The sequence below is a fragment of the Phallusia mammillata genome, chromosome 2, assembly GCF_965637545.1.
Source record: "Phallusia mammillata chromosome 2, kaPhaMamm4.hap1.1, whole genome shotgun sequence".
In the NCBI taxonomy this organism is placed as follows: domain Eukaryota; kingdom Metazoa; phylum Chordata; class Ascidiacea; order Phlebobranchia; family Ascidiidae; genus Phallusia; species Phallusia mammillata.
Genome location: NC_137253.1, coordinates 29,490,067 through 29,514,744, shown reverse-complemented (window position 1 = coordinate 29,514,744; position 24,678 = coordinate 29,490,067). Strand labels below are relative to the sequence as shown.

At 37.1% G+C, this 24,678-nt stretch overlaps 3 protein-coding genes across 3 annotated transcripts in view; 2 read left to right on the top strand and 1 right to left on the bottom strand.

Moving 5' to 3' along the window:
- Positions 1 to 349: 349 nt before the first annotated feature.
- Positions 350 to 24,678, top strand: part of LOC145214216 (solute carrier family 22 member 4-like) — a 34,499-nt gene continuing 10,170 nt past the window's right edge. Inside the window, exons 1-2 of the mRNA XM_080082706.1 lie at positions 350 to 424; positions 6,098 to 6,188. The gene's annotated coding sequence lies outside the window, so the exon portion shown is untranslated. The remainder of the gene's footprint in view (positions 425 to 6,097; positions 6,189 to 24,678) is intronic.
- LOC145215425 (uncharacterized) lies at positions 1,370 to 4,850 on the top strand. The gene is made up of 2 exons (XM_080084126.1): positions 1,370 to 1,514; positions 1,699 to 4,850. Exons 1-2 carry the CDS (start codon positions 1,418 to 1,420, stop codon positions 4,326 to 4,328), a joined length of 2,727 nt encoding a protein of 908 aa, XP_079940252.1. The 5' UTR covers positions 1,370 to 1,417; the 3' UTR covers positions 4,329 to 4,850.
- On the bottom strand, positions 6,707 to 22,721 carry LOC145214536 (calcium/calmodulin-dependent protein kinase type IV-like). Its single transcript, XM_080083088.1, has 10 exons — positions 22,481 to 22,721; positions 22,013 to 22,091; positions 21,884 to 21,946; positions 21,195 to 21,277; positions 19,803 to 19,875; positions 15,680 to 15,766; positions 13,791 to 13,942; positions 11,921 to 12,047; positions 8,531 to 8,683; positions 6,707 to 8,054 (listed from the first exon to the last, which is right to left on the bottom strand). The coding sequence occupies exons 1-10, from the start codon at positions 22,564 to 22,566 to the stop codon at positions 7,965 to 7,967; spliced, it is 993 nt and encodes a 330-aa protein (XP_079939214.1). The 5' UTR covers positions 22,567 to 22,721; the 3' UTR covers positions 6,707 to 7,964.

The window sequence follows — 24,678 nt, the reverse complement described above, 5'->3', positions numbered from 1 at the left end:
TGGGTAAATGAATATTCCGGTTGAACTAAAGTTAACTGATTTCTTTATTCAATTAAAGTGCTGGATTTAATAAGGCCAAATAAAACCACCTCCAACGTGTATTTGGCTTTCTCTAACACGTGTTTTCTCCGCGTAGGCTTTGGATTGATTTAAAAACACCAGCTGGAACACTAACAGAATCATGTGATGGTTAATGTCAAACTGTTTGATTGACATTTAAAGAAACCATTAAGTGGAATTCGTACCTAAACTAAATCATTAAAAAACGTGCAAACAAGTCAACTATGTTCTGAACAAAATAGTCAAAATTAACTCACTTTATTGTATTTCAGATCAGATTAATTGGCCTAAAGGGGCGAAAAGCTCCAAGAACCATGGAATAGAGAGAGAATTACAACACCTGCCTTACATCATAATGATTAAGGTAAGCAGAATAATAGAAGATGGGTATAGGTTACATGTAAAAATCCACAGTAGAGTGTAGATATGTTCTGTTTTGTTTGTATGTTTCCAGGGTACTTAAATTGACTATTTGTTGGCATTTATTCCGTGCAGGAAATGCAAAAATATATCATTGTTTCTGTACTTGCCGGACATACTTTTTTAAAGAGCCGTTTCAAATTCTTGAAAAGCGTTCTTCAATGGTTTTGCTTTTTGCATGCGACCCCATTTGTTTTTCTTTCGGTTACTAAATAAATTAAAACGTGTTTAACTCAGGAGTGTTTGTAAGTTTGTAGTTTAAAACTGTGCTGCACACAGCTTGTCAAAGTGTGGATTAGCTTCTGCAGAGCACATCCTGTATGCTTTCTTTCAAAACATATGCAAAAATGCACATTATGTCGCCACAATGCACAATGAGCATGTTTGTGACTTTCTAATTTCAACAGTTAAACAAGAACAACTCTCATTGTACTTACACACTAACATACAAAACAACGCACCTGTAGGTTTTGTTTACTCTTTGCCACTTATTAACAATTCGGATCGCATTACCTAACACGTTGTTTTACGACTCTTTGACTCTGCTTAGTTAAATATAGTTACAGGAGAAAGAGAAACGTTCAAAGTCTCTGTTCTTGTTACGTTCTTGAATATTTTGAGTAGAGTTCTTGCCATTGAACTATATGTACAGTATTTCAGTGTTATTGTACATAAGAAGTGTAGATTTTTTCAGTGTCTTAGGATAAGAGGTGTAGATTTGCAAGGAAGTTCCTCTTTTCATTTGCAAACTTTATTTTGTTGAAACCAGTGAGTACACAAGGCTGCTAACAATAGTTTGAACAGTGTCAAGGAAATAATGCACCAAATCTGACTGCCAATATTGTTAAAATTAACTCAGACTGCTAAAGCAATGAACGATATATGTGGCGTGTCAACAGATCCTAAGTGGTTTTTGTTTTAACAAAAGATGGTTTAAATGGATTCCAGACAAAATTTCGGCTGTAACATTACTGAATCTGTTGGTAATTTGGTGCTAGGAGGAGAGCATACTTGGTTAAGCAGCAATAAGACAGGTAAGAGTTCTTGTTGGTAAAAAAACATAATTTTCATTTATAGCAAATATACAACAAACATTCAAACCAGTCGGACAACCAATAACTACACAACACTTAAATGTGCCATTAAACCGTCTGAGATATTTGGGAAATTTTGTATTATCGTGTACAGGCGATCACAAATTATTTATTTTTTTAACAGGAGAAGAGATCAAACCGACCTCGATTAAAAATGTCGCCCGAGCCACAGCCCATTTTGTGGAGACTGAGGTTTATTTAAAAGTGAAAAAACTTCAGCAGGACAAGAGGGTCTCAGTGCTGCACCTTTACGGGATGGCAGGTTCAGGAAAGTCCGAGATCGTGCTAAAGCTTGGAGAAAATTTTCCTTACAACCAGGAAAAGTTATTCGTCAAATGGCATATTGAGTGTAGCGACAAGATGCACGACATTAAGAAGCAGTTAGCTAAGCTTATTGATCTGATGGTGGCATCTAATCTGTTGAATAGTTCTGATGGGTTAATCAAGTCTGCAACAACTAGTATGAAGCAAGGAAATTGCCAGGAGTTTGTAGATGTCTTGGCTTCGAGCAATTGTCCAATTCTTATCATCATAGAAGATCCATCTGATGATAAATTCTTAGAAGATTTTTTGAGGAGCATTGGCGATATCAGTGACCGTGAAAACATGATTCACGTCTACATCACATCGAACAACAAGGCTACCTGCACCCAAACAAAATCTGGTGCTTTTCACACAGAAAAGATTGAAGGGTTTACAGTCAAAGAAGGACTTCACTTTCTTGGAGTTAATGAAACTTGGACAGAGAACGACCGAACTGCTGCCAAACAAATCGTAAAAAAGTTAAGTGGATTTCCATTGGGATTGTGTGCAGTTAAAATGGCAAAAAAGCCTTTGAGCTTTTTGGAAATAGACCCTTATATGTTTCTGCAACATGAGAAAACTAAATCTGGACAAAAGAAGCTTCTATATCAAACAATTTTAAGTCAATTAAACCCTGAACAAAATAGTCAGAACGACCAAGAAAGCCAAAATGAGCAAGATAAATGTCACTGGCAGGCAATATGTATGCTTTCTTTGGTGCACCATGGAAACATTCCCCAAATACTGGTTAAAAGAGTGATGCAGTCCATCAGAAAACACGATGTTGAAACTATACTGGACGAAGAAGACATTCAAAGAGCCAAAATGCTTAACGGGACAGAGGTAAACGAATTTATAGGGAAGTTTAGTGACTGTGGATTTTGCAAGGAGGAAACTACAGACCAAAATGAAAAAAGAGTAACGTTTCACGCTGTTGTTTTCGGAGCAGTGAAGTGGCACCTGAAAAAACAAACAGAGCTTCTCCAAAGAGCAAATAGATCTATGGTCACTTGTATAGCAGCGATCGTGCACAAGGATTTAAGGCTTATCAAAGACCACGAATTTATGATTGACATGATACCCCACTTGCAAGCGCTACTTAATATTGAAGTAGAGTGCAAGGATGATCTATCCACGTTATCCTGTCTAGATGGAAAAACACAACTGATTCAGTTTTGCTACGCACATCTGCATGAAGTTTTGGGGTCAACTTTTGGCGAACAAATGAGCCAACCAGTCTTGGCTGAAAAGCACCTTGAGCTTTCCATGGGCACTTGGTTCACCATCCTTAAAAGATTGAAGGGTGAAGACATCTTCTATAATCCTGTGACATCATTCCTAAGAGATGGAATACACGAGAAGGCAAGTCTGATTGTTGATCATTGTGCAGAAGCCGGAAGAATACTGATGTCAACCGATTTCGATATTGAAAGATACATCTCCATTGTTTTGCAACCGAGAGCAGATGAAATTGATTTCTATGTGCAAAAGTCAAACGAGGAGGTCAAAAATTATATGAAAGCAATTTTCAACGGCCGTCAGCCTCTTAATCCTGCCAAGCTCAGAAGGTTTAGGGATCTGAATGTTCCGCTTTTCATGGAAAAGACAAAGTTGTTTGAAACTTTGATCGCTGAGCGAATTGCATCGGTTCTGCACACAATGAGCATTTTGATCAAAAGTTATCATGGAAATATCACTCAGAAAATTGCAAAACAATGCGAAGACTACTCGACTTTGGCTGTTGCTATTTCAGAGAAGGTGTACGAAAAATTTGAAGTTGCTCCCCTTTTCTTGCTGTTATCTGCCCGAGGCTCTATACGCGTAAAGTTAACAGCACTGAAGCTTTTTCAGGGCAGCCACAAGCAAAACACGGTTTTGGAAATAAAAAGATTTATTCACGAAAACAACATGGAAGACAGAATTAAAGAAACAAATTTTTATGAGCACGGAATCTGCAAACAAATCAGTACTCAAGAGTTTGACTACTTGAGATATCAACGCCAAGTAACCCAGATCAACACTAAGCTGGTTGCCTTTGGTCCGAGCAAAGAATTTAATGTCGACGAAGCAGACCGACAGTGTCAGTCCCTGTATGACAAAGCAATTGCTCATAAGCAATGGAAAATCTCCAATAAATGTCTTGTGTACTGCGGCAAGTACTGGGCCTCCAGGGGCCAATATGTCAAAGCCGTGGGGAGCTTCGAAGAGGCACTGAGATATAAGAACAGTCTTGCTAATTCTAAGGAGGCGATGGTGTTTTCATGGACTTGCTACAACCACGCAAGGGCAGTAGTGTGCGGTAAAATAGACGATCGGGCAGCAAATAGCAGAGAGCTTTGTGAGCAAGCTTTGAAATTGAAAAGGAGGATTTCACAAGACCTTCAAAATAGCCTGGAATGTTTGACTGAAGATTTGAAGCAACTAATCAGTTCAAACAAAGCCAGATTTTGAGTTAACATTACCGTTTTTATGCTGCGCTTTCAACTTGTGTTCGTGCCAAAACAATGCAATCAATAACGTTTAGAAATTGAAAGTATTATATTTGGGTAATTTTGTGTGTATTTGTCGCTGGACTTTTTGTTTCATTTTGTTCTTAAGTTGTTCAGACATTTTTTTTGCAAGCGCTTGGTATTTAGTAAGTTATATCGTTGTGCGTTTGTTTTTACGTTAAGTTTCGGTTTTAAATCAATGTAATTTTTTGTAAGTTTTGTAAGGGTTTTGTGTGTTGTAAATCATCGTGTACGAATCCTGACATTTACTGTGATTTTCCTGTCACCTGACTTTTGCTCCAGTTTACTTAACGGAATGGCATAACTTGCATGTAAATATGTTTCACGTGGTTAATAATTTCCAATGTGGTTTAGGCTTTACTCAACCAGGTGACCGATTTTTTAAGTTTGCAAGGTTGTGTTTTGTCTTTTCATGCGTGATTATTGATCAAAATCAAAAAATTAAATACCCCGAACCAGTTGAGCCCAAAGGTCGGATTCATGTTTCAAGTAAACAACATCCCATTTTAAAAAAGAATATTTTCAACAAAACGCAATGAAGCAAGAAGCCACACAAACAATATCCACCAGATGATGCAACAAGGACGTACTATTTTTGGACTAGACCAGCGTTTCTCATCCAAGGCCCATAGACCCCCAAAGAGGTCACGAAGTGTTTTCCAGGGGGAGGGCACCAATAAATATAGTGACATCGATTTATAGACAAATAGTCTTTCAGTGGCCGAACTTGAACACTTCGACTAGTCACTAGTCAAACTGACTTTCTTTTTTAAACTTTTGCGTGTTTTTTGCTTTGTGACATAACCCATAACTTAAAGTTGCACAAGTCTAATCATTTTTGATAGGAGGGACCTGAGGGATAATTTAAGAGGGCCTCAAACTATAAAAGGTTGAGAACCACTGGATTATCTAACTTACACCCGGTCACAGAATCAGGCCCGTCAAGGAATTTGTCGGTCACAAGTTGACCCAGCCTAGCATATACCTGGTAAAATGCACTTTAATCAACCTTTGTTTAGTGGACAAACCTCCATTTGTATTGAGTTTGTTTACTTGCGCGAAGACGTAACAAACTTGTTCACACAATGTGGTATTGTGGTACCTAAACACAGGACGCAGGTGCAAAAAACTAGCTGTTGCAAATACGTTACTATTACAGTGAAATGGAAGGAATAAATACGAAATATTCAGCTACTGTATACACTGAAGATGCTTGCATAAGCGAAATATATTTGCTCTCTTACAAAAGCTAACTGATTTCAGCCTTGAAACAAATTCTTCCAAACTTGTAATACATAATATAAAAGATGGAAAATCCAGAATCAACTTACTACGATTTGTGACTGTAACTGGTAATACCTGGTAGAGAAATGTGACCCGAGGAGTTCAAAATCTCTAGAATAGGAGTCTTATTTTTTTACTTGTATGAAACCCCCTTGGAGTTTTCAACCATTTGTTGCATCTCTCCTGTATTGTCGGAAAGGAATTGTTAGTCCTTAAACTTTATCAATTAAATATTGTCGCGCGCTCACCAGGAACGTCATATGGATTAATGTAACTTCGATTATATTTAAACGGTTTTATTAAAACAGCATTTGCCACTGAAACATTATTAGTGGGTTCTGTCCAGTGATTTACATCTGATGAATCGTGTAGCATAAAGTGGATCTTTGAAAACGTGCAAACTAATACGCGCTTATTGTGTTTCAGATCAAAATGTCGCTCTAAAGAGGAAGAACGCTCCAAGGCCCAATGAATATAGAGATAATCATAGAAGCCATCTAATATCAAAATGATTGAGGTAAGCAGAAAGAAATTTGCTGGGCAAGTTTATATCGGAGAAATCCATACGTGTTGTTTGCGATAGTGTGTCGGGTCTGCTGTTGACCTGCTTGGTAATATTTGCTGACAACTGACAAAACTAATTTTATATTATCGTCACAATAAATGGTATACATGCGTAAATTTATTGTTTAAACATCATTCACGTGTACAGGTTTTTTTAAGGTTTGGTTTGGGTGACCGCTAAGTAGTTTTAAGAGACCGCAAGTGTTTCATTTAAATACCAAAAATAGCCATATTCCGTTTCGGTCCCCCAAAACACCTTAAAAAACACTGCACGTGTATAGGCTATACCCATTAAGGGGTCACGTAGAAATTCTGTTTCTAAAATGGGGTCGCAGAGCAAGAAAGTTTGAGAAGCCCTGCTATAGAGTAGTCTGGTCACTCGCTTGGTAACATGGAATTGGTAATCTGACTTTCACTTGAGGGACTCCCCCCTCTCTGGCGCGTTATTTTTGCTGACAAACACACATCACACACAAATGAGGACATTGCCATTGCGACTGAAAGGTGCACGATAAGTTTACGCACAAGGAAACATAAGGAACATAATGGAGAGGCATAACTTATTTGCTTACATGTGAACATGACAATCGGTTACACACAAAACGTATGCTTCTCATTAAAAACATTAAAAAGAAAGAATTACCGCCAAAAAGGAACCCAAAGGGTTGGTGAGAAACTTCCAAAACATACTGTGTGGTATATAGTTATTGAATTTAATAATTGGAAAATTTCAAGATATGGTATTTGATGTTATTTTACAATTTTCAGTCACGGATACACGATATGCTATATTCCTCAGTTTTTTGCGCAAAAACACATTTCTTATAACAAACAAGGACGCTAAAAAACGGACACTAGATTGGACGGAAAATGATACCACAGTGTCATATTAGATTGTAAATTTGACCGCTTGAATAGACACATGTCCTAAATCTGTTTTGTTTCACATGATCATGACACATCATTGATCACATGATGGTTATCACGTGGTACGATCACATTATCACGATCATGTAATCAATACAAAATAGTGTCATGATTATGGTCACATACTGAGCACGAGTATCACGTGGTATTCACATTGAAATAATGGCCATGATTTATCACGTACACCAACAAAAGAAAATATGCGTGATCGTGACAACGTAATGGTGCTACATGATCAGTTCATGTCCATGATCGTGAAAACCTTCACAGGTGTATGTTACAAGTGAACAAACAGGTTGTTGTCACGCCACAACAAATGACACAAATACAGTCTAAACTCTAAACCTTGGTACAAACATACCAGAACTCATACGTTAAAGGTAAGTTTTAGAACGGCCAGGCTATTGGGTTTGGACAGTGGTTTTCAGGCAAGAGTTTTATCTCACATTTTCCTCATAATTCCTTTTTTTGTACGTGTTGGTTATTGATTTGCTGCATTCAGGCCTGCGTACCGTAAGATATGTTGATATTTCTGCAAGGATTCAGGCTTGCAACACATACGGCTCGCTTGCAACCCTGCATTGGCAAAGAATGCGCAAAATACCAAACTGGAACAGGATATGCACGATTTGCAGAAAAATGCGACAGGAACAGATCGGTAACAGAAAAGTAAACATAAAGAGGTCTCTCACTCGTCAGGGTCCAACAGGAATGAAAAAAACAACAACAGAAATATGGATGTATCAATAAAAATGTTTGAAGTGAAAAGCAAATGTGTCTCACTGGCTCGTTGCCATGGCGATCATGCCGATTCATCGGCGGTTGATCCGTTGCTTCCGGAAGAGGGTCGTGCTCCCATCCTGGTGGATGCGGAAACCATCTGGAAGACAGCCTGCATCAAGAAACAAATCAGGGTTACTAAAGATAGATGTACAGCAAATCTCCTTTCTAGCTTAGGCTAATTTCACAATTTAGGCGCTCGCGTTCTACACTTAATACACCACCTTAGAACAATACTGATATTAAAGTAACATAACCTTTCGGCGTCTTCGCTTTGGGCAATGTTTTGTAGATAACATACTTCAGACAACATTGAGAAAACATTTAAGTATGGAACATTGGTTGGTGTTCAGTTTCAGTGGGCCATGACCACTTACTTCATGTAACACTTTATAAACCTTCCAAATTCGGTGACATTATCCCCAGAAAAAATAAGTAACAAAACGCATGTTTTAGTGTTTATGAGATTTTCGGGTTTGAATAACTTTTTTTGTCATTGCTAAATGTTTCTGTTTTTATCAACGAATTTGTTGGGTTCTAGTTACACTGCAGCACACGGGATGATGCATTAAGTTAAACGGCGCCTACCTTTACTTTTCTTCTTGCATTGAATTTCTTCAGCTTGTCAACTGTGGTGTCCATGTGGACAAAGTTGGTGGCTTTTCCTCTCACCCATGGGTGCTGAAGTGCTTGACGGGCTGTCAGTCGCTTTTTGGGGTCCAGTACCAGCAGTTTTTTCACCTAAAACATAATGTAACATTTTGTCTGCTTGTGTATTTTTGTTAAAAGCTTGGTACGGAATATACTTGAAAGTTCAATTAATTCACCACGCTACAATATTCACATTGCACATCAAGCCAACACATGATAAGTGAGCTGCAGACAGTGCACACTGTTTCAACCTATAAGGCAGGGGTGGGCAACCTTTTTTACTGTAGGGCCAATTATAAATGTCAAAATTGGATCGCGGGCCGCACATGTGCATAACACAAAGTGATTTTGCTTTGTTTCTTACCAAATATGCTTAACTACAAGTATAATTCGTATTTGATTCTAACCACATTTTGCCAGATCGCAGAAAACTAGCATCGGGCGCATTAATCAGCTCAAAAATATGTAATAATTGGACTCGTTTACCAGTACTTTTGAAATCCAAGCGTCTCTGCGGGCCGCACAACCTTTAACCGCGGGCCGCAGGTTGCCCACCTCTGCTATAAGGTTTCATTGTGATTAGACATAGGCCATATTGGCTATAGTATAGCCATCATCAAAGCCATGCCTCACATATTCTGTTCGTACTGCAACTCGAAATAAACCGCAAAGGAAACTGGTACACATTGGCCAACCAACATCTTGGTAACCAAAGTGATGTCGGCTCAGTGTATCTACGTCGATGATGCAGTGATGAGACGAAAACACAGTGTGCATTGTCTGCAGCTTACTTATAATTTCTCGTTTTTTTATTTTTTTGTAAACAATTTAACGTTTTCTGGTTTCATCTGTTCGCTTTAACTTGGTAAATATATATAAATAAAAAGCCAGTTAATAGACCCAAGAAAAATATCCTTGTACACAACCCCACTTAAAAAGGTCAAATTTTATTCGAGGTGCAGAATGTTTTAAATTTAACACACCAGAATTATAACGCCTAAATTTAAATGATATATAGCCACACCATCACTTGATGTTAATTCGTGACAAATACTCTGTACATACAGTTTTATTTCTCCGATTCGAATCAATTAAAATATCTTTTTATATTGATTGTGATTCATCATCGCCTAAACGTCACGAAAAAATCAGTTTAGTGGAATGGATTTTACTAAAAAATCGAATATCAAATTGCATCACATAAAGATTCAATTTATCTTTGCCATCTCGAATCTATAAAGTGACCCTGCAGATCAGAACATTGCAGTAATGTCTGTTTCTGTTTGTTGCAATGGTAGATACAACCCCAATCTACCATAAAAGAGGTGCTGCAGTTTTTGCAAAGATTAAAAATAGTTGTTGGGCAAGAACCGGCTGAATGGTTTCGGGGCGCCTAACATTATATTTCCAAAACTGAGGGTGCTGGGTTCAAACCCCGTGAAAGGAAAGTAGGATTAAGTATTTTGTTTGCAATGAGAAACAATGTTTTTCTTGCATATGCTCTTATATTATCATTAGTTAAGTGTGCAGTATTTCATCATTGGTTAAGGTTAAGTAATTGGTCGAATGGTCCAAGGGTCTTGCAGCGAACATTGAAACATATAGGCCTAGGTTGGGTTGAAACTTAAGAGAGTCCTGGGTTCGAACCCCGTGGGAAAATAACCGATTATAAACAGATACCTGAGCGTGTGGCGCATGTGAAAGAATATCTCGAACCAAACCGGTCAGAACTATTTATCACACAGGGTTTACTATAGTGTAACCATAATCCTGTGGCAATCTCAGCTCGCGAACTGTCATTTATTTATCTCATAAATCAGTGATTTTCAATCATTGTGCTGAAAAGTGTTCGTTTTTTCCGAACAGTACAACACTTTTCTCATACTTTAATGCTTGATGATGAAATACGGTTGTGCATGGCAACGCTGGAACATCGTGTTAATCAGATAAAGTGTACGACAGTGTCTTGGGGGTTCAGAAAGCCATGTGTGATAGCGTGCGCTACTAGAGGCTGACATGGGTGCGACAACCGCGCTTTTGTTCCGCCTAATCAATATAGCCTATAGTGAGAACATTGTCATGAAAGATCATAAGACGCGTGTTTCTCTTTTTTCAGGTTAAACAATGCGACTTCAGAGTTTGCAGAAGGTTTTAATTAAACGTTTTATAGTTACGTTTTTAGGTGCGATAACAATGAAGCAAAAGAATAAAAATCTCTATCAAGCTTTTGGATTTTACAACAGGGCCCTTCAACCTGTTTTCCTTGGAATCCTAGGTTTTCGTATAACACTCTTAGGGGTTCCACAATGCTCGTTGCAAAAACTTAAACAAGAATGATTACACGTTTATAATCATGTGCTAAAGGTGTGTAATGAACAAATATTTAGCTGTTGATTTTTGTAATATGCCTGGTTTTAAAAATAATATTTATTTCGTCTTCATCAAATCTGCCAAAATGCCCTAGAGCAGGGGTCGGCAACCTTTTTTGCACTGCGGACCGTTTTTGAAACTAAAATTTTATCGCGGACCGTTCTTCAAAAAAACTACAAATATTTAGCAATAAAATCGCTTAAATTAGTTTATCATCCCCAGGATATATGGTCAAAATGTTTTATAGCATTTAACCTAAAAAATTGTACGGCCCGGTAACTAACTCCTCGCGGACCGGTACCGGGCCGCGGACCGGCGGTTGCCGACCACTGCCCTAGAGTTTCGTGATCTAAAAAGGCTAAAGAGTACCGATTTAAAACCCTTAACAGCCATATGACCAGCTTTTTGACCGGAACCTGTTTCTAAAATAGCAAAAAAAAACTACCGACCAATTAGCCGCAATTAGTTACAAATCCGACCCACGTTGCCTGCCTAATGTTTTGTGTTTCTTGCAGCTAATAAATTATGAACGATGTTTTGAAGTGTCATAAACAAGTTTACTTGCATTAGCAACAGTTGGTTTAGTAAACATCCATTACGACAATGCTGTTTAGGCTAGGTCAACATACGCCGTTGCATCGCTATAGTAAAACCCGTTACGGCAGTGGTTCCGAATTGTTTTTCGACGAATTGCTCACTTAACAATTTAAAACATTTTCATTCCTCCCTAAGATACATAGTAGATGCTAAACCACATCATTTAAAACTAGGTCTTTTATCAACTTCACAAGTTCCCTGACCTTAAGTGTCTTTTTACAACTCAACAAAAAATACAAATACAAAAAAGATGGAAACAGTAAATTGGTCCCCTGAAGTTTTAAAAGTTCTCCCCGGTTGGGAACCACTGCGTTACAGGGATCCAAATTTGATGTACAACGTGCAAGGCCTTTATCTTACCAGATCTTTCGCGTTGGCGGACACACCGTCCCAGTAGGGAGAGATAAATTCGTAATCGCACTTGAGAATCTTCTGAAACATCGCTTGATCACCGCGTTCGTCGTAGAATGGCTCAAATCCACAAAGTCTGCACAAAAAGAGCTCGTTGTCACCTAAATCAGCGGTCGCCAACCGCCGGTCCCCGAGGAGTTCGTTACCGGGCCGTATGACTTTCAGGTTAAATGCTTTTTCCTCAAAAAAAATTTTCCTCGTGCATCCCAGAGATGATAAACATATTCAAGCATTTTTATTGCTACATATTTGTAGTTTTTTTAAGGCCGGTCCGCGATAAAGTTTCACTTTCAAAAACGGCCCACAGTGCAAAAAAGGTTGCCGACCCCTAAACTAAATGACCTTGAAACGATGAATTTTGACCTCGACACATGAGTTCAAAGTGAAACTGGAGCTGAAATTGCCTAGCTAAAAAAAACATGCACAAAACCACGGTTTGATTTTGTGTTAACTCTAGTTTAACGTAAATCACCATGCTTTTATTAAATGTAGGGGATTATGTTTGAATAATGTCGGTTTAGCTCGAAAAAATTTTCAGTTTCTTGCAAACGCTATTCAGAGACCACCTCAGTGATGCCACAATTAACTTCAAGAAGGCGTTGTTTTGTGTGCAAACAAACTAATCAAAACAAATGTGTGTTATTTTATATGGCACACCAAAATAAGCTGAATTCAGAAAAATATATCACTCGCTTTTGCGAATTTTGACGTTCTAGCGATTTCGTTTTGCCATTTAAAACCACATTTGACCTCGTGCGGGCAAATATTGTAATAACGATTTCGGATGTATCGTGTTTACATGACAGGTTTCAATCAAAAAGGTTTGAGGTAAAACATGTCTGGTTCTCATTATGTCAGGGGGTTACGGAAATAGATTTTTCTATTAAATTGTGGTTTTGTTACACATTGTATATTTTTGTGCGCAATCAATTATGCAGAGCTGACTGATATTGGTAAGAGACAGCAATTTAGACTGTGAATATTTTTTCCATAACCAAAAATCGTTTTGTTTTCAACAACTAAATGCCACAAAAACTTTTTTTGCTCGTCCCACGTGTTGTTTCACTTAAGCGTGACTTGCAGCACTGGAAACTTTGTTGCTGTGGTTTTTCTAAACTCGATTTTAACCACTTGCACAAGACGCTAATATTCTGCTGGGTCTTGCAAGTCAAGTAGGGTTTGAACTTAAGTTTGGGCGTGACTTTAAACTTGGCAATATTTGTTTCGTAGTGGTACATTCCGGGATCGGGTTTTTGCAGTAAACCTCGGTTAATCCGGATTCGGTTAATCCGGATCTTCGCCCAATTCGGACAAAAGTTGAGGTTCAAATGATTTGTAATCTGGTAGGGCTTGAACAAATGGACATCAGTTAATCCGTAGCTTCGCCCAATCCGGACAATCTTTTTGGTCCAAACGGATCCGGATTAACCGAGGTTTATTGTATTTTAAATTTCGGTTCAGGTCTGGTTGCATGGTGTCCGTTGGTAAAAAAAAGGACCTGTGATGCGATTGTTAATAGGTTATACTGTTGTACAGCTAAATTACGATTCCGCTTTTGAAGTATTTTCATTTTAAATTGCTTAGCTTTGTCACGAATCAAATAAAACCTATCTACCAAAAAACCTATAGAATGTATGCGATAATTTCGGCTGTCCGGATGTCAATAAATTAAAAGGACCTGTGATGTACTAAATATAGGGAAAAGGTTATGCTACTCTGCGCTATAGCAAAAATACGAGTTTTTCTTTCAAAGCATTTTCGAAGTCCAGTGTTTAAGTTTGTTACAGATTAAATAAAAGTCATCAACCCCAAAACCTACAGTATATATGCGATGACTCCGACAGCCCAGATGTCAATAGATTCTGTGTATTGTTTGCCGAGCAGAATTTCCGGAGCAACATAACCTGGCGTTCCGCAAATTGTTTTCATCGTCTCCTTGTCGTTGATTCGCGACAATCCGAAATCTGCAACCTGATAAAACAAAACAAAGAGAATTGAGTTTAAGTGCAGATTGCTGATAACAATAGTTGGATTGTTAAATTTGACAGCAATTTTCACTGAATGTTTTTTGTTTTCGTGCATCGAACCCGCCTCAACCTGACAAAATAAAGGACATTGAATGCAGATTGCTCATAGCAATAGTTGGATTGTTAAATATTACACCAATTTCGGACCTTAGAGTTTTAGTTTTTGTTGCACCGAACCGCATCAAAAGTTTTAAAGCGAAATCGATATTCGGCCAAAATAACGATTAGCGAAGAACGTGAACAAACAGCTAATACTTTGTAGACAACGTGGGTCGTGTTTTCTAGATAAGTTACAAGTCGTTTTTTTTGTAATCTTTAAATTAAAAACTTCTAATGGTTAAAGTTTTAGTTTCATACACTCAAAAAGTTTTGGCCGAAGGCGAACATTAACAAAACGGCATGTTGGGCCGAAATGTTTCGGACAACTGAACATGATTGATACACTGAACATGATTGATAACGTTTACACTGATTGATAAACGCAATTGCCGAAACGTCTACAATATGATGGTTCCTTACACAAGTTCTATTGGTGTTTTGTTATCGAAAAACCTAACCTACTATTAAAGTCTGTAGGCTTTCTAGTGTTTCCAATCCCCTTGAATTCGTATAGAAACAATAAAAACGGAGTCAAAACATTTTTTGGACAGTAAGTTTGTCGTGGTATTTAGTTGCTGTTGTTAGAACTCAGAAATACCCCAAAATAGGTTTTAAGCCGATTAAATCCCGCCACAACAGTCGCTCTTGCGTTGCACAAAGTAATTGTTTGTTTTAATTTACTAAATAAAATCGATAAATGGTGTTTTTCGCTACTGCACCGTTAATCGGTTCCTTCTGATCAATCCTATATTTTGAGTCAATGTTTTATGTCTGCAAAATTTAGGTGAAGGTTCACCTGTCACGTGATCCTGCCATGGCCAATGCATCAAACATCGCTCTTATTGATTAGCTATCGATTCCAACTTGGGTTAGCTGGGTTCAAGCAAACCCGACACGACAAGGTTGTATAATTGCTACTATTAAGGCCAGGAAACCGTCTCATTTTGGGGTTGTGCCCACTGCACCAGGGGTCAGGTATCTTTTTAGCTGGGAGAGCCAACAAAGTCACATATTTTAAACATATGTTTTTGTTTTACTTTGAGTACAACGAAATATTGTTGCTATGTGATAAAGTATATTTGGAGAAATTGCTACACATGTCACAAGCCGTTCGGTACACGACAGCTTTGTCGGGTCCTCACGTACCCCTAAATACTTTTTGACAAATTCCTTCCGTAACAATTCGAAACATTTTAGTTTAGTAGTATTAGTTTGCCTAAATCGTCCACCCGATGTGTTTCTTAGATCGAGCATCGTTTTGGGGGAGCAGATTACAGTTGTTTGGTCAAATGAAGGTTTTGTAAAAAACGTTTTTTACATGATAAGCGATAACTTAGTTGTCATGTGGCCATAGGACCAAAATATTTCAAAAATTGAGGCCCTTGAGTCAGTTTTAGTTGTGCACACCTTTTATAACCCATTATGTGCCTCCAAACACTGCATTTTGCTGCAAACATAGCCGCTATTTCAACGAAATTGTGTTTAGGCGGTAGGTTGTCAATTTTTTGCACTCGGTGATTTGTTAAAAAAACACGTTGAATTTTCCCAAACCAAAAACGTTTTGTGATAAACTTAAACTTACCTTTAGCACCGCGTTTTCACTGTCGTCAGAGTAGAGGAGGTTTTCTGGCTTTAAATCACGATGGACGATGTTTTTCGAATGCAGATACTGTAACATAAGATAGTCGGTGAGAAATTAAGATATGTTCCTTGCTAATAATTGTAGTGGCCACGTTATACGGTCAATGCCCAGCTGCACTGATGAGGTCTTATCGGGCGAAACAGTGTGCTATGTCTGCAGCCGACAGAACTGGTGTTGATTTTGACAAACAGGTTATTTCGAAGGTCACCACGCCTACTATCGATTTCTTCTATTGTGGTGTGTGAAGACTAAATTTATCAAAATTGGTAAAAATTCGATACATTTCTGCCGAATATTATGTCCTCCTAAAACATCCAACAGGCAGGTTTTTTTCGTTTCACCTTTTTCGGTTTCGACTCGAATCTTTCGAAGGCGGGTTAGGCGCATCACTATAGCATCCATCACGTACAGTACATATCCTTAGGCAGTTTAGTTTTCCAACACATGTGTTGAATGTCTTGGTGCATTTCTAGTGGTAGAGAGCAACTAACAAAAGAACTCCCGACAGACATAGTTTGCTGGAAACTTAATGTAGGCCTTAGAGTCTAAGTTTAGGTTTATTTTTTGACTTTTAAATATTCGCAATTGCTGTTTTCGCCAACTATTAGTATTTAGAGAACTTTGTCTGTTGTGAGTTTGTATGTCAGTAGCTCTACCATTTCTAATAGCAAAACGCGTTATACCGGATTCGAAAACGGTGTGTGGCGATTTTGCCAAAAAGCCTTCATGCATATTCATGTAAAAATCGGGCTGTGTAAGTGCCTGTATTACACGCTTCGCACAAGGGCAATTTGCCTCCTAACAACGATCAATTTTGTTTGACAAGTCGGCTTGACCTGTGGTTGTCAATGTCGCGCCAAGTTACCACAACTCAAAATTACAGTGTTTTCTTTTCCTTTAATTAAACAACAAATATGTTTATCCCGTGGTTTTGTTACTGCTGTAGTTCGGCCACGAAAAAACTTTCAAAATTGAAGAAAAAAAATTAAAAGCTTGTGTGTTGAGGCATTTAGTGTGAAATTTGTCGGTTTGTTCGAAAAAGAATGCTTTCAATTTTAATCTTATACGACCACAAAACGTTTGTACTGCACAATAACGTAATTCAGGACCATTTGGTTGGTGCGACCTTTTGCATTTGCAAGGTTTAAGGGTGACAAAATCATTCAAATTAGCCGAGAAACTATTACGGACACCATTACCGTAGTATGGCGTCTTTTGATGTATAGTACAGATGTAATTGAAAATTGCTTTTGAGACTAATTCTCCAATTAATGTTTTATAAGTTATGCAAATACTTAAAGCTCTAAATTAGTTTCGTTAAAAGTTTTTGTACCTTAATCCTGAGCGGTTGGTGCCATTAGCAAAAGCGACGACGCAATTTAAGCTTGTAAATGGCAGGCCATTAGTCCGTACGCTAAACGGACGAAACCATACTTTGGCATTGGATTAATTACTTTCATTAAAGCAAGTAGTCTTTACTGCTTAAACCACTGATCCGGACCAATAGACGATCGATATTTTAGCGCTTGAAGTTTATTGCTTAGACAGCGTGACCCAACGGTCTCCTTTCACGTGCCCGGTCGAGCAGTTGCAGCGGTTACAGGCGTGTTACCTCCTGTTGTGTGGTTTGTGGTGGTAGGTGCCACGAAAATGTGGGATACAATAGAACTAAAGCTTCCCATCATTATTATTCAGAAATACATTCTATTTGAATAAGTAACTGATGAAACACCCTTTTTTCAAAACATTATTAAGGTTTCCAGCCAGGCAAGCGACTAGATGATTCTAATTTCAGGCTTTTATGATTAAAATGCACCATATAGATACATTATGAGCGATACAAATATATCGACAGTTTTATTGACCTTGCGTGTTTTTGGCAAGAACACACATTTAAGATTTTTTGACAAAAACAATACAAAAATTACTTGAACAAACGATGATACAATTTTTTGACAAATACTTATGGCAATCTTTCAGCTTTTAAGATGTGCTTTGTACATCGTATCATGCAAATTTGTTACTTCCTGATTTTAACTGTTTTAATACTGTACAGTCAACACTTAATACGGTTTGACCGACAGATCATTTAGGCTTGCCGCTTACATCTAGCAAAACCGCTATTTTTGCGCGGATAAATGAAAAGCGTCTCACGTGTAGAGTAATCCCTTCTCATAACACCACAATGTTGTCCGACTAACCGCTTAAACACACAAACCACGGTAACCGTATGTCGGCTGTAAATCCTCGTGGACATTAAACTGATACGACACATGAGCGTGGGTGGGTTAAGGCGTGTTTTAAGATATTGTGGGATTAGGTTTGTTAAAACTCTAATGATCAACTTGAAAAGTAACCAAATATCAATGTGAACTGTTATTGTTGATTTTAAGTCCATATTCGAACTTCAGTAAAATATGGTGCCTAATTGTTTGTTTGTTTTCTATTGGTTTACCTGCAGTTCTCGTTTGTGTTAAGTAGCCTACGTTTTGTGTAAGTATAATCAAAATTTGTGTTAGTTTTCATTATTGTTTTTGTCGGTTTCTAGAGAATTTGTAGTTTCACGAATTTTGTAGCTTTACAAAACGCAGTGTTGAAGCGAAACTGCAAGCAACAGTGACACTTACACAAGCTAACCTTTTGCAAAGCGTTTAACCATAACGCTTTCCAGGTATTGAACCTCGTGGACAAAAAACAACCCCAGACAATGGTATAGGTAATTGCCAGCTAGTCTCGGCGGGAAAAGCTAACCCAGCAGCAGGTTGCATGCCTCATCATTTATGCATTAGGCAGCAGCGTGGCTGTTTCAAATACATGCGATAATGAGGCTGGTTGGGGGGATTTTCCTGAGCGCGTAAATAATTAAAGACCCCCATGTCAAAGAAATTCGCTCGGCGGGCCTCTGAATGCCGAAACCCGGCAGAAGGGGATTCGACCACGGCTCGATGAACATTGGTGGACGGTAATAGGTCGATATTGGCTGTGCGTTTACGGGCTGTAGCGCAACTAAGGCAAGTTATGACCTTAAATAAGCCCCGAACTTTCAAAACACTTTCTACGTTTGACAAAACGGTTTGCGACAACATGTTGGTGGGATCAATAATCTAGACAGCTTACTGTTGTGCAATGTTCGTTTGGTTATTGTATAACTAATTAGTTTTTCGGTAAAATTTGGGCCCTTTTAATTAGCGTCATGGAGAAAATACCTAAAGCATCTAAACATCATTTTTAAATGTAAAATAATTGATCGTTTACGTGCGTTGCGTGTACTAATTAAGGATTTAGTGAAACCCTACCCTTGAAAAGGGTAAGACATAGCTTACTAACCCATTAAGCGTTTAAAAAATACTTAAATCCAATTGCACCCAATGTATGGTTCTAATTCTAAGCCGTTTTGTTGTAAAACATTTTTGGGATAATTTTGTTGACTCGAAATTAATTTCTTTAGGTTTGAAGTTTTGGCGGGACCAAAGCAAATCGTAGCTGCATTATCCCCAGATAAGAAACTCGGATTTCTTAATTCTAAGCAAAATAACATTTGGTTACGACCACACTTATGTAAAGCTTACCCGTGTACCCGTCATTCCTAAATTATACGATCATGATTGCCTTAATTTGTCCGTAAACCCATTGTAATTGGTTTAGAAAATGCAAGCATAACATTATGTAGGCTATTGCGGTCAGGCATAATATCAACCTTATAAAGCTCTTCTTGCAATTATATTTTTGTACCAACGTTTCGACGTCCTATGCAGGTCGCCTTCATTATGATAAATAACACTGAATGCGAGTAGTATAGTAGTACTTGCGTTTAATTCCTTTTTCCTTTGTTTATCGTGTACTGAAGTATAACATACCGTTTGAGCCTTAAAACTCGCTGCAGTACATTAGTACTTGCGTTTAATTATTTTTTCTTTGTTTATCGTGCGCTGTACTATAACATGTCGTTTGAGCCTTAAAACATGCTGCATTGCAGTGTATTCGGTTGCAGACTACACGTTTCCTTGTTCCAGACATGGTTAAATAACGCACAGAACCACAAAACCACATGAAAACAACTTACCGCTACTGCTTCCAGTATCTGCTGTATAACATTTGCTGCGTCCCTTTCACTGTAGAAACCTTTTTCCACGATTCTGAACAAAATATGTAATTCTTGTTGGCGTTGGTTTCATATGCCAGTGGTTATCAACTTTTTCATTTCATGCACCCCTTTTTGTCCAATGTTGAAAGCGAAAGTTTCCCAATGAAAATTTAGTTTCATAAATGTGTTAATATCGGTGCATCAAGAAGAAACACTTACAACCTCGAATGTTTGAACTAAAATTTAAAAAGTTGTCTTGAAAATATATTTTTGGTACACAACAACAAAACTTTACAATTTTAAATATAATATGAAAATAAAAAAATATAATAAAAACTAAAAGTACAAAATCCCCTTGTAATGCTACTTTTAATTTGTTGTGTTGTTTCATGAATTTTTCAAGTTCTTGTCACATAAATTAATTGATGATTTTGTATTACTTACCACAAAATCGATAAAACGCTACAAAACAGGAATCAAAACAAAAAACACATAAAAACTTGACAGTCTTAAACATACACAATTAATTATTAATGTGAAATGCTTGAGTGTTTTTAAATCCATAAGTTTTGTTTTAGAAATAGTAAAGTGCTTGCATAAGTGGACGATGCGAAGTTGTGATTTTTAAAAGTAGTTTCATTTCGTCCATAAGTTTAAAACTCAAGTTCGCAATTACAGTTTGACCACTAACTAACTATGTTTTAGGAGTGCACAACTTAAATAGGGCTTAAAATTTGTCACACATTGTTGTGTTGCACACAGCCACACTATGTTTAAGCAATAGTTTTTATCATGTAAAGAATATATTTACATACAACAAAACAATAAACAAATTTACCAATGAATTTAAAGCATTTTACGTACTTTATTTTTATAGTAACTAAACACGAATTGCCTGGGAGTTATGTGTAGTGAACCCCTGCTTAAGTCAGTCTAAAGTACTGCATTTCTAGCAGCAGAGCCTGTGAATAGTCATTTGTTTTGTCACAGTTAAAAAATCAATACCTAGAACCTAGTGTGAAGTTAGATAAACGCTTGTCAAAATCAATCTATCAATTTAAATGCACTTGTGTAAACACTTGTCAACCAGACCTAGGAAATTACACGATGTTGCTCATTTGATTGTTTTAAAAAACTTGCTGCATTTATGCCACCAGACTTGTTCTTTTTATTTTACTTGTTTTGTAAAGGTTTAGCCACAATATTTTAGGGCAAACTTAGTTTGCAATTAAAGGTAACCAAAAAAATTTTTTCAGTTTTTTTTTTTTTTTTTTTCAGTTTTTTTGTTAGGTACTTTAACTACTAAAAAATGTGTAGTATGACAGTTTACAAATAAATAAATGCTGTTATAACTAAAATATAATATCTTACCTGTCAAAAAGTTCTCCACCATTGACATACTCCAGAATCAGATGAATTTGGGTATCGGACTCATAAATGTCTTTCAGTTTTATCTATCAAAAACACAATTAATGTTAACACTTTTGCATGTTATGACCTTTTGGTAGAATGACTTATTAGAAATTTTCTTTAATGGTACAGTTTAAGAAGCAATTTTTCAGAGTAACAATACCCTTTTAACTTTAAACTACACTAGCCGATATACCCATGTGTCGTCACCAGCTGCATTAATGAGACCTTATAGGTCAGGGGTGGGCAACCTGCGGCCCACGGGTCAAATGCGGCGCTTGATTAAAGGTTGTGCGGCCCGCAGAGACGCTTGGATTTCAAATGTACTGACAAATGAGTCGAACTATTATATATTTTTGAGCAGATTAATGTGTCTGATGCAATTTATCTGCGACCAGGCAACACATGACTAAATCAAAAGCGAATTTTACTTGTAGTTAAGCATATTTGCTAAGCAACAAAGTAAAATTACCTTGTGTTATATACAGGTGCGGCCAGCGATCTGATTTTGGCTATCGTATTTGGCCCCACAGTAACAAAGGTTGCCCACCCCTGTTATAGGTCAAAACAGGATGCACTGTCTGCGGCTTACTTAACTTTTATAGGATTGATGCATACACAAAACCGATTTAAATACATATTTTACTCACAATATTTGGATGTGATAAAGTAAGTAGGATTCCAATTTCTGTTTGAGCAAGTTTCTTTTGTACCTGAAAAACATAATAATAATAGTTGACATCAATTGAAAAACTCAGCGAAAACCATATTTTTCTTACCTTCTTGACAACTGACTTCTTGGCGAACAATTTTCCTGTTCCTTTTTGCTCGAGGAGATATACAATTGCACTTCCCCCTCTGTGTATAAAAGTGGCAATTAATTAGTTTTAAATTCAATTTAAAAAACATTTAACATAATAAACATTAAATGGATAACAAAAAGATTATGAAAAATAAAACCACAAATAAATGAAACTACCCAAGTAAGATACTTAAATGTGTCAATGCAAAAAAAGCAATTTTGTAAACATTTACATATCCTGTGATGATTTAATTTTGTTTTTCAAGGATATAAATCAATTTTAAGCCATACATTCCACCTTGGGCTCTAAATGAAATTTTGTGATTGTGGCAAATTGAATAATGTATATTTAATATAAAAGCATGCGAAAAAGTCTGCAAATGAAATAAGTCATCCTCAATGCATAAAGTATGTAAAATGTTACATAAAAGCCTGATATACTTGCCTTCCAATTTCTTCCTTGACTTCATAAAGTTCTTCCACTGGACCTTTTCTGGAATAACCAAACCATGCTGTTGACTTTTTGCTCATTTTGTTTTTGCGGTTTATTCACAAAACAGAAACAACACCACTAGTTGCAGATGTACAAAATAAACATTAGGCTTTTTCATCAGAAATTAAAAGTGCTAGGGAAATTAAATTTGCATTTAATAACTGCATTGATAAAATAATTTAGTTACATCTTGTTGCTTTGATATTGTATATATTTTGTCACTTAACATTAAACATATGGGTAAGGTTGCAAAATGGCCAATTCAACAACAAAAAATATATGTTTGCAATGTCAGATTTAATAACAGTATCGCATTTTAACTTAAAAAAAATCACTCAAGTTAAACTCATCAATAAACATTTGATACTTCAAGTCTTGACAGTTGTCTAAGCCCAGGCATTTAAAAACCTTCATTCACTTTGAAACAAAATAGCCAAATGGCGTATAATAAAAGTAGACACTTTATTACTTTCATCGAAACACTCAAGTAGTTCAAAGTCTACACGACCTCTAACTTGTAAAACTACACATGCAATTGCGCATTAGCAGGCTGCGACTGACACTGTTTGCTGTAAGTCACAGGAACGAGAATGTTTTGTCGAAATAAAGAAGCGTCCTTGTTGTCCCGACAGCCGAGCGTCACGCTTCCCTGCGCGCATTGCGCTGCTTAATTCTGACACCTAGTGGGTTGTCCACTTTTTTTCTTTTCACACATGTTGCCGTTTTTGTTCACTAAAAATCGTTAAAAGAGACCGAATCGGTATTGATTTTATACCTTTGAAATTTGGAACTCAGTCATCACACCTAATAACGTGCTTATTTGTTATCGAAAAAAGCTTTAAAAGTAGCCTACTCTTGCATATAAAATGGTGTATTAAAATATCTTTTAAAATAAATAACGGCAAAACCACCAAAAAAAAGTTTATTTTACGCAAATATTCTGCGTTTGGGCTTGTTTCCCTGAGTCGTGTAAGAGATTTTGGCAAGGGCAAGTAATAGCCCCCGGCCGTGTTACTCGTTTTTAACGTTGAACCAAAGCCTGGATCAGTTATTCTGATATTACAGCTTAGCTTATTTTGTATGTGTTGCAAATGTAGGCGTTGTAATATCGTTTTTATTGAAGGTAAAGCGAGCTGCATTGAACGCAAGTTATAAGTGCACAACATAATAGTAGCAGGCTATTGGACAACCGTGCTTTAAATATATCTAGCATTGAAGAAAACCAGGTGGCTAACAAATTCAATTCAGTACAATACCAAAAGTCGGCTTAAAAGAAACTTTTGAATGAGGTATTGCAGAACCGAACGGTTACCCAGTGGTTCAAACTGTTGTTTGAAGCAAATTTTGCATAGTGTTTTATTTTAAAAGAACAAAATCATTGCTCAAATTTACATGAAAGGAATTGTCATCGTTTTTTTTAAACAGCATCAGTCGATACCGTAATGAAATACGCAACATGGCGTAAGGTAAAATACTAGCGTGCGAAGTTTTAAAAAGAAAAAGGTGGATTATTGGCGCCTGCAGGTCGGTATCTGGTAAAGCGAACATCAAAAAAATGATGTTCAGTGAAGCGAGGTCCACCTGTGTACATTACCGATTATAATTAGCTTATTATTTCCACTACACGTTATCAGATGCATGTAATGTTCGTTGGGCACCGTTGGGTTGTTTATTTTGCTGTGACTGTTGTGGGTTAAAATCAGTTAAAGAAGACACACCAATTTACTTTGTTAATAAGTTACTTTGTCTAAATTTGTGTCTCTTTAAATGCGTTTTAAACTTGACACAGTACGCATTTATTCCTGTTGTAACAAACTGAAAACCAGTTTAATCAACCAGAAAAGGTTAGCTATTTAGTTAATGTTTAAAAATGTCAGTGCGGGGAATAGCACGTAGCTTCTCCAAAGATGCCCCAAGCATCATATGTTACCAATTGCTTTTTATCCCGATGGGCTGACTGGCAGTTTCGAATACTAAGCTAGCAACAATAGAAGTGTTTATGATGTTGACAATACTGCTGCTTGTTCAAGAGAAAATGTCATGAACAGAAGCCTGCTCAAAATTTAACCCATAACAAAGCGAGAGTATACCAACTGTATTAAAAGCAAGCACTATTTAAGCTATGTTCTGAATTGTACTAAGTTGTGAGA